This window comes from Natator depressus, chromosome 3 (assembly GCF_965152275.1).
Source record: "Natator depressus isolate rNatDep1 chromosome 3, rNatDep2.hap1, whole genome shotgun sequence".
Taxonomy (NCBI): Eukaryota; Metazoa; Chordata; order Testudines; family Cheloniidae; genus Natator; species Natator depressus.
This window is the reverse complement of record NC_134236.1, coordinates 201040-215689: the sequence shown is the minus strand read 5'-3', so window position 1 is coordinate 215689 and position 14650 is coordinate 201040. Positions and strand designations below refer to the sequence as shown.

General features: G+C 44.9%; 2 protein-coding genes across 4 annotated transcripts in view; one reads left to right on the top strand and one right to left on the bottom strand.

Annotated features, from left to right (window-relative positions):
* Positions 1-11062, bottom strand: part of ZNF512 (zinc finger protein 512) — a 74517-nt gene extending 63455 nt beyond the window's left edge. The window contains 1 exon segment of the mRNA XM_074947236.1: positions 10739-11062. Coding sequence (XP_074803337.1) covers positions 10739-10831 — 93 coding nt within the window. The 5' untranslated portion in view covers positions 10832-11062.
* Positions 11063-11215: 153 nt separating this feature from the next.
* The window catches only part of GPN1 (GPN-loop GTPase 1), a 77302-nt gene continuing 73867 nt past the window's right edge, over positions 11216-14650 (top strand). For all 3 annotated transcript variants that reach the window (XM_074947235.1, XM_074947233.1, XM_074947234.1), the window contains exons 1-3: positions 11216-11357; positions 11485-11578; positions 14426-14465. In XM_074947235.1, coding sequence (XP_074803336.1) covers positions 11244-11357; positions 11485-11578; positions 14426-14465 — 248 coding nt within the window. In that variant the 5' untranslated portion in view covers positions 11216-11243. The remainder of the gene's footprint in view (positions 11358-11484; positions 11579-14425; positions 14466-14650) is intronic.

The following is a 14650-nucleotide window of genomic DNA, read 5'->3' as shown; positions in this document are numbered from 1 at the left end:
CCAGGCACACGAGGGGTTACTGATTGAACAGTGACATTTTACATGCAATTCATGGGTCCCCTGAATACCGGGGTGGATAAAAATCAAGCATTTAAAAAAAAAAAAAAGTTTTATTTTTTCCCCAAAAAGTGTTTTATCAAAAAAATTAAAAAAAAAATTATCTAAAGATAGTTTTAATTAAAACACATTATAGCTCAAAGATATCTCATCATGGAATAGGGATTATAAATTCTAATTCTATAGAATGAGACAATATATTCATGTAATGTTTAAGAAAAGTTTTGTAAATACATTCCAATAGTTCACGGATTAGGGACCCAATTTTATGGTGTTCCAGGGGCTTCTGTATAGATTATTATTTTTTTTATCTACCTATTGGGACTCAGTGCTCAGGCCAGAAGATACCATCAGAGATGCTTAGTTTTGCAGTTCTCAAAATGTGGATTTGTGTCTCCAGAGATAACACGCTTGTTAACAGTAAAAACGTTTTTGAATAAATAAATATATACAAGGTGAGAAATAAGAGACCTCAACCCTATTGTCCCTCTGCGAATTTGTGTACACAAAGTCAATCCCTTACCGCTCTCTAAAAGTGCAAAGTTTCAAAACGTTCAGTGAATAGAAGATTGTTGGGGGTGGAATAGATCTGGACAAGGAGAAGACGACTGGAAATAAATGTGAGAAAGGAGAGACAGGCAGTAGAAACAAAAGTGAAACTGTTTGAGCAGCACATTCCAGAAGTCTTGAGGTCTTTCTGAGCGTAGCCTTCATTGATTTGAAATCTACCATGCCATTCTCTCACTAGAAGGGAAAATCTATAATGGCAGCAGGCTGTAAGAGACACCCAGTTTGGGAATATTTTAATGAAGTTCCTCAACCTGTGGGTAAGACACGCATGCGTGCAAAATGCAAACGGTGCAACAAAGAAATGCAAGGCCTAGTTGCCCGAATGAAACAACTTCATGAGAAGTGTTCCTTCTCAGGAGGAAGCTGCGTTGAAGATGATGAAAGGAACATGTCTGAACATGCAGGATCTTCAGGTTGGTAATTTTTTTTTTATTTCATACTTCTTTCTTAAGGACTGCCTGTCCTCCTTCTGGACTATTCTTGAATTCTCACGTTTGAGCAAAAAATATAGTTGTTACTTTATGGTACTATCATTTCAGATGCAGTTGTGATAAAAAAAATAAATAGCTGAAATAGGCAGATCTCCCTTTTACAATTTCACCTTTAAAGTAGTACTGAGTGTCAGTGAATGAGCAATGAGTAATACTAAATGAGCAGTATGGTAATAATAATTAAATAACTGCACTGACTTATTTTGTTTATGAGAATCCATCCTCAACATACAGGATTCTGAAGACTATCCACCTTCAAGATCACCATCATTTTCTATAGTTTCAGAGTTTTCAGTCACATTATGTACGTCACATAGCCACAGTACATCACCTGTAGCAAAAAGGAAAAAAAGTCTCCATCATCCAGAAACAACCATAGATAAATTTGTGATAAGAACCAGCAGATTACAAAAAGAGGTAATTGATGAAAAAATTGCCTGGTTTGTTTATGCAACAAACTCTCCTTTCCATATGATTGAGAACCCACACTTCATTAACATGGTTCAGTCATTAAGACCAGGATACAGTCCACCCAACAGAGCAGATGTCACAGGCAAATTGCCGGATAAATTGTATGAAAGAGAAATTGAGCAGTGTGCAAAAGGTTTAGAGGGTAAAATTGTTAACCTAAGTCTTGATGGGTGGAGCAATGTCCACAATGATCCTGTTGTATGGGCTTGTGTGACAACAGAAGTAGGGAAGGTCTTCCTTACAGAAACAATTGATACATTAGGAAATGCACACACAGCAGAATACTTACAAGAAGTAGCAGTAAAAGCTATAACAAACTGAAAAAAAATGCAAATGTCTAGTACACAGCTTGGTCACAGACAATGCTGCAATTGTATCCAAGATGAGAAGAAATTTAGAAGAGTGTCCCAAGCTAATAACATAAGGTTGCAGTGCTCATCTGATGCACCTCCTAGCCAAAGACTTCAGCGTTCCAGAAATAAAGGCTAATGTTGTTGAAACTGCAAAACAGTTCCATAACAATCACTTTGCAGCAGGTGCTCTGAAAAAAGTGGGAGGAACCAAGCTAACTCTCCCACAAGACATGCGATGGAATTCAGTAGTGGACTGTTTTGAGCACTATATCAAGAACGGGCCTAATCTGATGACAGTTTGTGAACAAAATCGTGAAAAAATAGATGGCACTGTCACAGCCAAAATTCTCAACATCGGGCTTAAGAGAAAGGTTGAACACAGGCTGAGTACCCTGAAGCCTATTTCTGTAGCCTTGAACAAAATGCAGGGAAATAGCTGTTTTACTGCTGCCACTGTTGAAATCTGGAAGGAACTGAGTGAGAGCTTTAAAAGAGAAATATGCAATGACAGAGTTAAATTACAAGCATTAAAAAAAATGAATGGGACAAGCACTATCTCCAGCTCATTTTCTTGCAAATATTCTCAATACTCTGTACCAGGGTCAAACCTTAATTGCTGAAGAAGAGGAGTTGGCTATGACATGGACATCCAGCAATCATCCCTCCATAATGCCAACTATAATAAACTTCAGAGCTAACGGTAAACCATTCAAGAAATATATGTTTGCTGATGATGTTTTAAAGAAAGTCACACCAGTGAACTGGTGGAAGTCACTTAAGCACTTGGATTCAGAGACTGTTGAAGTGATAATCTCACTTTTAACAGCAGTAGCTTCTTCTGCCGGTGTAGAAAAAAATATTTTCTTCCTTTGGACTAATTCATTCCAAATTAAGAAATCGTTTGGGACCTGAAAAAGTAGGAAAGCTTGTTTTTCTTTTCCAAATTATGAACAAACAGGAAAATGAAGGTGAAGACAACTGAGTTAGCTGCAGAAGCCAATATTTTAGGTTTCTCATGTTAACCTGGCTGACATAGTCGATTAAATTTTTGTTTGTTTTTTAAAAAAACATTTCATTTAACTATTTTAGTTAAAAACAATTAACAAAAACAAACCTGATTTTAAAAAAACTTAATGTTTAACTAAAATAAACATGAATTTTTGAGTTTAACAAAAACGTATGTTTGCTGCTGAAGAAAAAAATCCAGAATACATAACGTCATTGTTTTCATTAAATATAAGAACATAAGAACGGCCATACTGGGTCAGACTAAAGGTCCATCAAGCCCAGTATCCTGTCCTCTGACAGGGGCCAATGGCAGGTGCCCCAGAGGGAATGAACAGACAGGTTATCATCTAGTGATCGATGCCCTGTCACCCAATCCCAGCTTCTGGCAAACAAAACAGTTTAAATATCTGTCTGGTAACGTTCTCCTCCTAATATAGCATGGCAAGAAAATCCTCCAAATATTAATGATTAACCTGTTGAATTAGAGAGAGTTCGCCTCCCAATGACTTCATAAATACCTGCTTCAATTACCTTTGGTAAATGAAATAACCAATCATTCATTTTCTCATATAGCTGTAAAACTAATCTGAAAAGTTTTCAAAAGAAATAACTTTAAAAATGTATAGTGTGTACCTTCTAAAAACGAAACCTAGATCTCCGAGTTGTGAAGAATACGTATTAAGCTTATAACAACCAACAAGAATGTACTTTTATGCAGAAATCCATCATTAAATGGAGTCTTCCTGAGTAGTGATTTAAATCATGATTTAAGTTTGATTTGAATCAAATCCACCCTGCTGAACACTGTTTGAATCTTGCAGAAGTATTTGTAATTAACAACCATCAACAATTCCAGTACAGTTATGTGTCTGATAAGATGTTAATCAAGGTGCTTACAGATGCACAAGGATAAAGAGGGGTCAGCCTCAGCACCAAATGTCCATGTGCTGTGTGTGGAAAAGTGTATTCCCGCTGCTAAAACTCTATTACAGGTTTCAGAGTAGCAGCCATGTGAGTCTGAGCAGCCGTATCCACAAAAAGATCCACAGGAGGACTTGTGGCACCTTAGAGACTAACAAATTTATTTGAGTATAAGCTTTCATGAGCTACAGCTCACTTCATCAGATGCATGCATCCGATGAAGTGAGCTGTAGCTCATGAAAGCTTATGCTCAAATAAATTTGTCTGTCTCTAACCTATGTTAGGAAACTGACCTAGCAGAAGTTTGCTTGACTAGGGATTGGTCCTGTGCTTTGAGCTGCTGAAACCAGAAGAGCATCTGCCTAGATGCTAACATTTAAACTTTTTTCAATGACAATTCAGGCATTCAAATATTATAATATTGCAAGGCATTGAAAATTATGTGAGTCTAGACAGAGCTTGAGCATGACATGAGAGCCAGGTGCATGCACAGATCACCTCAGAAAGGGCCTACCCATAGAAACATCTTAATTAATTAGCCTCTCACAGTTTGTATAGCAACTTCCACCTTCTCTGTATGTGTATCAATCTATATACCTTCTTATTATTCGTTCCATTCTATGCAGCCGACGAAGTGAGCTGTAGCTCACGGAAGCTTATGCTCTAATAAACTGTTAGTCTCTAAGGTGGCACAAGTCCTCCTGTTCTTTTTGCGGATACAGACTAACACGGCTGCTACTCTGAAACCTAACATAGACTGTTAATATAGATAATAACATAGTGCCTAGGAGCCCTAGTCGTGGTCCAGGACCCCAGCGTGCTCGGTCCTGTACAAACACAGAACAAAACATGCTCCCCTACCCCTGAGAGTTTACAACCTAAGTTTAGGGAAGAGACACCAGATGGACGCAGACCCACGGACGTGGAATACAAGGCAACGCGATGACAGGCTACGGTCTCCATTTACCCGCTTTGTGGTTTGCGCCTTCTCCACCCGCAGGGACAAGCTGCCCCTCTCCGGCCGAGAGCCCGCCAGTAACTCGAGCTGGGCTCCCCCGGGCACGGAGACACCCTGCCCTAGAGAGCTCACGGCCCAGTCTGAAACAAGGCGCAACGAGTCAGTGGGGCACAGAGGGCGGAGCTGCGGGACGCGCTCAGCCGGGGCTGCCACTTGGCCCCGGGGCCCAGGGGCCGGAGGGGGCGGCCGGCGCAGAGCACAGCGCGGGGCGGGGGGGGGGCAGCCGAGCGGGCTGAGGCCGGGGGGTGTCCGGGCAGAGGGGGCGGGCCGCAGGCACTTACCGAACAGCCACCGCTCCACATGGCGCGCGCCCAACTAGCGCCTCATCGCTGTGCGCCCCTCACAAACAAACATCAGCGATCTTCACCCACGTGACCCAAACAGGCTCGTGGTGACATCATCTCGGCGCGCCTCAGGCATGGCGTCAAACCCTCCACAAGAGCGGCCGTTTCCGAGAGTGCCACGCCCCCTCCCACTCTGGCGGGCCAGGCCCCGCCCCCGGGCAGGAGCAGGAGTCACTGTGCGGGTGTGACCGCAGCCCGAGGCGGCGCGCGCCCGGGGGCCGCTTCCCCTGCCCGGGGGCCCCTTACCCCGCCCTCTGATGCCAGCCCCACATCCCCCCTTGCCGTAGTCCGTTGGCTCCCGGCGGTGGCGTCAAACACGGGCTTCATGCCTTTGTCTTGGGGCCCTTCCTAGCCCAGCCCCAGGAAAACCAGTCTCCTCGGAGGCACCTCTGCTGTGAGCCCTTCAGAAGCCAGCTAGCTGCCAGGCCCAGGCAGGTGGCCAGCTGTGAGTATTGCTCACTGAGCCTACGTTACTACTGGCAGCTGGAGTGGCGTTATGGGAGCTGGAGAGAGAGGCTGCCTGTGCAGTCTCCTCCTAATCATGAACTACGACTGAATCCTCTTCTGAGCCATCTCAATGACAAGGCCACCGGTTCCTTCTGGCTCATTTGACTGCTCCCCCTCCACAACTAGGGCACCACCTGCCGAAACAAGCTCAGGAAATATCTTTTGAGTAGCCATCAAACTCTCACCATAATGGTCCTGCATTCCCATTTGTGTCCTTTAGGGTGTGTCTCGCCTAGATTATAAACCCAGAAAGGACCATTGTAATCATCTAGTTTGATTTAGAAGTGTGTTGTTAGAACATAGAATCATATAGGACTGGAAGGGACCTCAAAAGGTCATCTAGTCCAGTCCCTGGCACTCCTGGTAGGACTAAGTTATCTACACCAGGGGTCTCAAACTCAATTTACCTTAGGGCCAGTGCCAGTCCTCAAATCCTCCCAGTGGGCCAATAATGTCACTCATGCTGCCCAGAACCTGCCCCCCCCAAACTCCGCCCCCCACCTGCCTAAGGCTCTGGGATAGAGTAACCAGATGTCCCATTTTCATAGGGACAGTCCTGTTTTTTGGGACTCTCTCTTATGTAGGTGCCCATTACCCCCCACCCCCTGTCCCGTTTTTTCACAGTTGCTGGTCATCCTACTCTGGGAGGGAGTTTGGGTGAGGGAGGAGGTCTGGGGTAGGGGATTGGGGTGCAGGGTGAAAGCTCCAGAAGGGAGTTTGGGTGCAGAAGGGGTGAGAGGTTGGACTCTGGGAGGGAGTCTGGGTGGGAGAGGAGGTCTGGAGTGCAGGCTCTGGGATGGAGTTTGGATGCTGGGTGCAGGCTCTGGGCTGGGGCAGGGGATGCGGGAGGCAGGAGGATGGGGTGGGGTTGCAGGCTCTGGGAGGGAGCCTGGGGGCGTGAGGGTTGTGTGGGAAAGGGGAGGGGGTGCAGGCTCCAGGAGGGGGTTGGGGTGTGTGGCGCTTACATGGGGCTCCAAAGCAGGGTGGGCAGGGTTGGGGGGGCCTCCACACGCTGCTGCACCACCCCCACAGCTTCCCATTGGCCGCAGAAGTGCTCGGGGCAGGGGCAGCACGCGGAGGCACAGCCCTGCCCCGTCCTGGGGCCACAGGGAGTGGCTGGTAGACACATGGAGCGAGCAGACAAAAGCCGCTCAGCTCCACTGCGCTGCCGGTGGTGAGTGGGGCCCTGGGTCATTTTAAATCACCTGGGGCGGAGTGCCCCGGGGCGGCAGGCAGGGCCAAGGGAGAGACCCGGCTCCAAAATTGCTGGAGCCACGTGGGCCACATTGGAGAGGTTCTGAAGCCGCAGATGGCCTGTGGGCCGGGAGTTTGAGACCTCTGATTTAGACCATCCCTGACAGGTGTTTGTGGGGGAGAGATAGCTCAGTGGTTTGAGCATTGGCCTGCTAAACCCAGGGTTGTGAGTTCAATCCTTGAGGGGGCCATTTAGGGATCTGGGGCAAAAATTGGGGATTGGTCCTGCTTTGAGCAGGGGGTTGGACTAGATGACCTCCTGAGGTCCCTTCCAACCCTGATATTCTATGATTCTATGAATCTCCATCATTGGAGATTTTTAAGAGCAGACTAGACAACCTCCCTAGGCACTTTATTACATTGCTTAACCACCCTGACAGTTAGGAAGTTTTTCCTAGTGTCCAGCCTAAACCTCCCATGCTAGCTAATGTGTTATAGAAGGCTAGTTTAATGGCTGAAGCACAAGCCTAAGGTTTGAGAGACTTGGGATCAATTTCCTGCTCTACCAGAGACTTCCTGTGTAACCTTGAGCAAGTCACTTAGCCTATCTGTGCCTCAGTTCCCCATTTGTAAATGGGGATAATAATACTTTTGTATTTCATGGTGGTGTTGTGAGGATAAAGATGGTGAAGTTCTCAGATACTGTAATAATAGGAGCCAGCCATACAAGAACCTTAGAAAAAAGCCTAGTGTAAACAAGGCAGTGAAAACTTTAACGGGTGGTAAGTTGGTTGCCTTAAAACCAAAGAAGAAGTTCCAACATATTAGCTAACATACATCTTTAAATCCTAGTTAGACAAAGTCTAGCATTCACACATTGGTAAACTGAGGAGAGTCTAGAGGTTGTTTTAGGAGTTGTGCCGATAAGTCCATTTGTATTAAGTCAACCGTTTATACTTCCACTTTCTTCTTTCAGCATTAAATGGACAAGTGAAAAATTTTCAGCCTCTCCTCATTGCCTTGGTCTCCTTGTCTGTTTCCTTCACTCTGATTTTTCTCTCTAGAACTCTAATCTCCTTTCCCCTTCTTTAGGATTTTTTCCCCTTCAGATTAATTCTCAATAAATATTTATCTTTTGTATTTGGGATAAAAAAAGATGATGCTGTCTCATCATACGGTGATAACACTCTTTCCATTCCACTAGTATTTTTGGATGGCGTTAAACGGAGGTTAGACATTTTAAAATCAGCAAGTCCAGATAACTTGCTTCCAAGAGTTTTAAAAGCGCTTGCTGAGGAGCTCGCTGGACCATTACTGTTGATTTTCAATCAGTCTGTAAGCACTGGAGAAGTTCCAGACGATTGGAAGAAAGCTAATTTTTTAAAAGGGTAAATGGGATGACCCAGGTAATTAAGAGACTGTCAGCCTGACACTGATCCCAGGCAAGATAATGGAGGGGCTGATATGGGACTCGATTGATAAAGAACTAAGGGAGGGTAATGTAACTAATGCAAATCAACATGGGTTTATGGAAAATAAATCCTGTCAAATTAACTAGATATCTTTTTTTGACGAGATTACAAATTTGGTTGATAAACATAATAGTGCTTACATAATATAATAACAGGTTTCAGAGTAACAGCCATGTTAGTCTGTATTCGCAAAAAGAAAAGGAGTACTTGTGGCACCTTAGAGACTAACCAATTTATTTGAGCATGAGCTTTTGTGAGCTACAGCTCACTTCATCGGATAGGCATCATCTGTAAGGGCTTGACTTGCTATTGCACAACATTTTGACTAGAAAATTAGAACTATATAAAATGAAACTGGCACACATTAAACGGATTAAAAACTGGCTAACTGATAGGTCTCAACAGGTAACTGTAAACAGGGAATTGTCATCAAACAGATCTGTTTCCATGGGGCCCTTATGGGATTGGTTCTTGGACCTACACTATTTAACATTTTTATTAATGACCTGAAAGAAAATATAAAAATTGGGGAAATGGTAAATAATGAAGAGAGCAGGTCACTGATTCAGAGCAGTCTAGATCACTTGGTAAACAGCACAGGAAAACAATATGTTTTAATACAGCTAAATGTAATATATGCATCTTGGAACAAAGAATGTAGGCCATATGTACAGGATGGGAGACTATCCTGGGAAGCAGTGACTTTGACAAAGATTTGGGGGTTATAGTGGATAATCAGCTAAACATGAGCTCTCAGTGTGATGCTGTGGCCAAAAGAGCTAATGTGATTCTGGAATGCATAAATTGGGGAATTTCGAGTAGGGGTAGAGAGGTTATTTTATGTCTGTATTTTGCACTAGTATGACCACTATTGGAATCCTGTGTCTCTTTCTGGTGCCCACAATTCAAGAAGGATGTTAATAAATTGGAGTGAGTTCAGAGAAGAACCACGACAATGATTAAAGGAGTAGAAAACATGCCTCATAGTTATAGATTCAAGGAACTCAATCTATTTATTGTAACAAAGAGAAAGCTAAGGGGTGATTACAGTCTAAGTATAGATCTCTATCATATATGGATAACAAATATTTAACAATGGGCTCTTCAGTCTATCAGAGAAAGGCATACCATGATCTAATGGCCGGACGTTAAAGATAAACAAGTTCAGACTGGAAATAAGGTGTACATTTTTAACAAGTTAAGTCCAAAGCAGACTGTGAAGAGTTAGAAAGGGATCTCACAAAACTGGGTGACTGGGCAAGAAAATGGCAGATTAAATTCAATATTCATAAATGCAAAGTAATGCACATTGGAAAACAATCTCAATTATACATACAAAATTATGGGGTCTAAATGAGTTGTTACCACCCAGGGGAAAGATCTTGGAGTTATTTATGATAGTTCTCTGAAAACATCTGCTCAATGTGCAATGGTAGTCAAAAAATCTAACAGAATCCTAGAAACCATTAGGAAAGAGATAACAAGCCAGAAAATATCATAATGCCACTATATAAATCACTGTGCTCCCACACCTTGAATAAGGCATGCAGTTCTGTTCGCCTCATCTCAAAAAAGATATATTAGAATTGGAAAAAGTACAGAGAAGGGCAACAAAAACGATTAGGAGCATAGATCAGCTTCTATACGAGGAGGGATTAAAAAAACTTGGACTGTTCAGCTTGGAAAAGAGATGACTGAGGTGATATATTATAGAGCTTTGTAAAAGCAGGAATGGTGTGGAGAAAGTAAATAAGGACGTGTTATTTACCCATTCACATAAAACAAGAACCAGGTGTCACCCAATGAAATGAATAGGCTGGGTTAAAACAAATGGAAGTACTTCTTTACACAACACACAGTCAACCTGTGGAACTCATTGCCAGGAGATGCTGTGAAGGGCAAAAGTATAACTGAGTTTAAAAAAAAAATAGATAAGTTATAGAGGATCGGTCCAACCGTGGCTACTAGCCAAGATGATAAAGGATGTAATCCATGCTCTGGGTGTCCCTAAACCTCTGACCGCTAGAAGCAGGGACTGGATAATAGGGTCACTGAATACATTGCCCTATTCTGTTCACTCCCTCTGAAGCGTCTGGCAGTGGGCATGGGCATCCGCCGAAGACAGGGTACTGCTCTAGATGGACCATCAGTCTGACCCCGTATGGCCGTTCTTATGTAGATGATCACAAGGATCCCTCTTGGTCTTAGACTCTTTGAATGAACGTATCCTTCTCTCCCCTTTCTGCGCTGACTCCTCTCCTCCCCGATCTTTCATGGAACTCCTCCTTCCCTTTCCTCTCACGTCTGCTTTCTTCCCCTTCCCCAATCTCACCTTCCCGTCTTCTCTCTTTCCGCAGGCAGCAATCACTGGTGGCCAGTAAAGCCACCGGACCCCCTTGCAGTCAAGGCCCCGCTGCTCGGGCATCCGCTGGAGGGGTGACCCCACAGCTGTATTCTCGCCGCTGCCCCGAAGACACGAAGCTCTCTTCGTGCTGGGCTCCCACACGGCCACGTTAACCGTCGCTCACGCCGGGCGCCCGCGGCCCCCCATCCCGCCGCAGGCTGTTGCGCTGGGAGGCGACAGGCGGTTCTGCGGGCCCGCGCGGCCGCGCCGGGAGGCTCGTGGGAGAAAGGCGGGGGCGCTGGGCACTGCCGGGGCGGCGGGGAGCCCTTGTCGACAAGCAGAGCCTGGGAGTGAGTCACGCCCCCGCCCGAAGCGCTGTTCGATCTGTTCCGGAAGCGGAAGCGGAAGCGGCGTTAGCAAGATGGCGGCGGCGGAGCGGGCGGACCGGAAGCGCTGTTCGATCTGTCCCGGAAGCGGAAGCGGTGTTAGCAAGATGGCGGCGGCGGCGGAGCAGGCGGTGGCGGGAGCCGGCTCGGAGTCTTGCGCCCCGCCGGTGTGCGTGCTGGTGCTGGGCATGGCGGGCTCTGGGAAAACCACCCTGGTGCAGGTGATGAGCTTAGAGCCGGGGTAGGGGCCCCGCTCCCGGGCCGGGGGGCAGGGGGCTGAGGGGGGCGGGGAAGCAAGGTCTCTCCTGTCCTTTGATCTCTCCCTCTCCTCCTCTTCCTCCTCCTCAGAGGCTCACGGCCCATTTGCACAGCCAGAATTCCCCGCCCTATGTCGTCAACCTGGACCCTGCTGTGCGCGAGCTGCCTTTTGCAGCCAACATCGGTGAGTAGCTCGCGCTGCGCGCTCTGGCTCCTGGGGCAGATGCGCTTTTGTCAATCTCTGTTGATGCCCTTTCATGCAACCCTGTTATAGGAAGTGCTGAGTCAGAGCAGATAACTGGTGGTTTAATATACAGACTCCTCTGACTACTAAGCCTATTTGTTCATCCCAGTCACGTTTCTAAGGCAAGTCTCACACCTCCCAGTTCATAATGTCACATGCAGTTGAGGGTTGAGCAGAATGAGCTATTTCTCTTTTTCCCTTACCCATGAAAGATTTATCTAGTAGTGCTGTCTCTGTGCCTGGTCCTGATTGAGAGGGCTCTGGGTTGTAGGCAGGTTGTGATGAATACTGGGTTTTGCTAGTTTCCCTTTAAAATCATAGATACAAAACTTACTAGATGTGCAATTCACTGTATTCTCAATACGTTCGTAGTTTCTGTATATCTTTGTTCAGAAATGGGAAGTTGGATGCTGTGAGGTAGTTGGCTAGGTGGGTTGTTGGAAGAGTCTGAATGCTAATGTGGGAGTTTATTTAGGGTAGACTAATGCGGTATAACTAGGGAGAAAAGGGTTTATTTTTTTGCATTGCACAAGCAACTAAGGGCTTGAGTCAGGATTGGAGCCCCATTGTTCTGGGCATAGTACAGATGCTCAGGTAAACAGCCCCTGATTTGGAAAGTTTGCTGTCTAATTTGGAAGAAGCTGTAACAAACAATGGAGAGAATGAGGAATGAAGGACAAAAGTAGTAGTAATATGAGGTGGTTCTGAAGCATTTGAAAGCTTTCTCTTTTATTTATAAATAAAAGAGATCGGCAGTTGCCACTTAGTTTAGCCATTTTCAATTTGTGACTTCCTTTGTGCATCACAGAAGGAGTCTTGAGGGAGGAAGCTGAAGGACAAGACTAATAGCCTTTCAGAATAGTTTAGAGAAGAGCATTCTATTTTTAAGGGTTGGTGTGCAAGGAAGTGCAAAGAAATTGCAGAAGGGGACAAATGAGTGAACAAGATTTTCAACTTTGAAACTGGAAAAGTAAAAAATATAAACTGCCCATCAAGAAGCACTCGATAAGTGGAGGTTATTTCAGTTTGGGATGCCCTTCATTTGTGATATTCAGATTGGATTAAACAGAGCATTGGAGGATGCTTTAGTCCCAGGTTGCCCTCTACAGTGTAAGGGAGTGAAGCTTTCAGACTTCCTTTTCCTGGTTCGGGTAAGGGAATGCTACATAACAGCTCTGTCTTCTATTTCAGTCTGTTTTAATCACTGGGAACAACCATGTTCTAGCTTAGGCATATGGACTACATGTTGTTTCCGTAGCACTCAGAACTGGGCAGGCACCTTCCAGAGAGATAATTGATGTTGCTGGCCTGAAGAATTTAAAATCTAAATAGATTTAAGTGAACCAAAAAAACCACATAAGTTATGAAAGAAAAAAAAATCAAAAGTTTAGGTGGGTGGGGGAAGGATGCCCATGGTTCCAGTGAAAGCAAGTGGCTGCTTAGATAGATGTGTCTTGACCAATTGTGTTGTATCGTATTTACTTATTTAAAAAGTAAATTTTTGGGTGGCTCTTGGGGTTTAATTTTTACTTTCTGCACAGCACATAAACTCTTTGACACAAAATATTATTGAGGCTAATAGATTAGGATTCATTCAAAAAAGAATTATATCTATATGAATAATTTGCACATTCAAAATCACACTAGGACTAAAAAGGGATGGAAACTTTCTTACTTCAGGGCATAAAACAACCACCAGCTGTCTGAGGTTAGGAAGAAACTTCCCCTTGTGCATATTATTCCATAACTGTCAACTATGGGGTGTCATGCATCTTTCTGTAAAGTATCCGGTATTGACTACAGGCAGATGTGGGTGACTGGACTAAAATAAACTACTGGTCTGATCCATCCTGGTAATTCCTATATTTCTGTGAAATGGGAAGGGGATGATACTGTGGTAACAAAAGAATGTGAACTGGAGAGTACAGAGGGGTGGATGGTGGGTGGCTGAAAAATGAAAGGCTAGAAAACGAGAGTGAGAAACACAGTGGGCAATGGGAGGGAGTGTTGATAGTGAAGTATTTGCAGTGCTAGATGAGGGGTGGATTTAGAGGATTACAAGCAAACAGTGCTGTAGAGAACTATAAATTATTGCTTTACAGCAGCGGTTCTCAAACTGTGGGTCGGGACCCCGTTTTAATGGGGTCATCAGGACTGGCTTAGACTTTCCGGGGTCCAGGGCTAAAGCCGAAGCCCAAGTCCCACTGCCCGGGGCTGAAGCCAAAACTCGAGGACTTCAGCCCTTGGCACTGGGGCTCAGGTTACAGTCCCCCTGACTGGGGCTGAAGCCTCTGGGCTTTGCCCCTCACCCCCACAGGGGTGGGTGTGGAACTTGGGTTGGGCTCAAGCTTCAGTTCCTCCTCCTGGGTTTGTGCAGTAGTTTTTGTTGTCAGAAGGGGGTCATGGTGCAATGAAGTATGAGAATCCCGCTTTACAGCCGTCAAGAGTGTTGGATTCTTCACTGTTCAGATAAATGCACATGTTCTGTTCACCATCGTATTTGGATCTAGCCCTGCTGAAAGCAAATCTAATCCAAACGGTCATTGTCAAACATGATACACGAGACCTCCAAATAGTTTACAATGTGACGTTTTACAAGTATGGTGGGGGTGGCTAGTGTCGATGAAGCATTAAAGTCCTCTGTGAAACTAGTCCTACATGTACTGGCTTCCTTCATTGAGGCAGGGAGGGGAGGGGGAATGCTTACACCTGGAGAGCTGTCTTTCCCCTCTCATCACATTATTATAATTTATTCAGTTGTTACTTTATCACTTTATTCTTTTCTAGATATCAGAGACACAGTGAAGTACAAAGAAGTCATGAAACAGTATCCTTTTCCTTTGCTTAAGATCACCTCTGCATATTCAACTCCTACAGACACAGACGACCATCTCTGTACACTGGGGAAAACAGAGAGGATTGGTTTGGGGTTGCTCATGGGTAAAATGTAGCCAGAGACCGTGAGAATTTAACACAGGATACTGGTTGGGCTGGGTAGGTTGGAAAATGAGG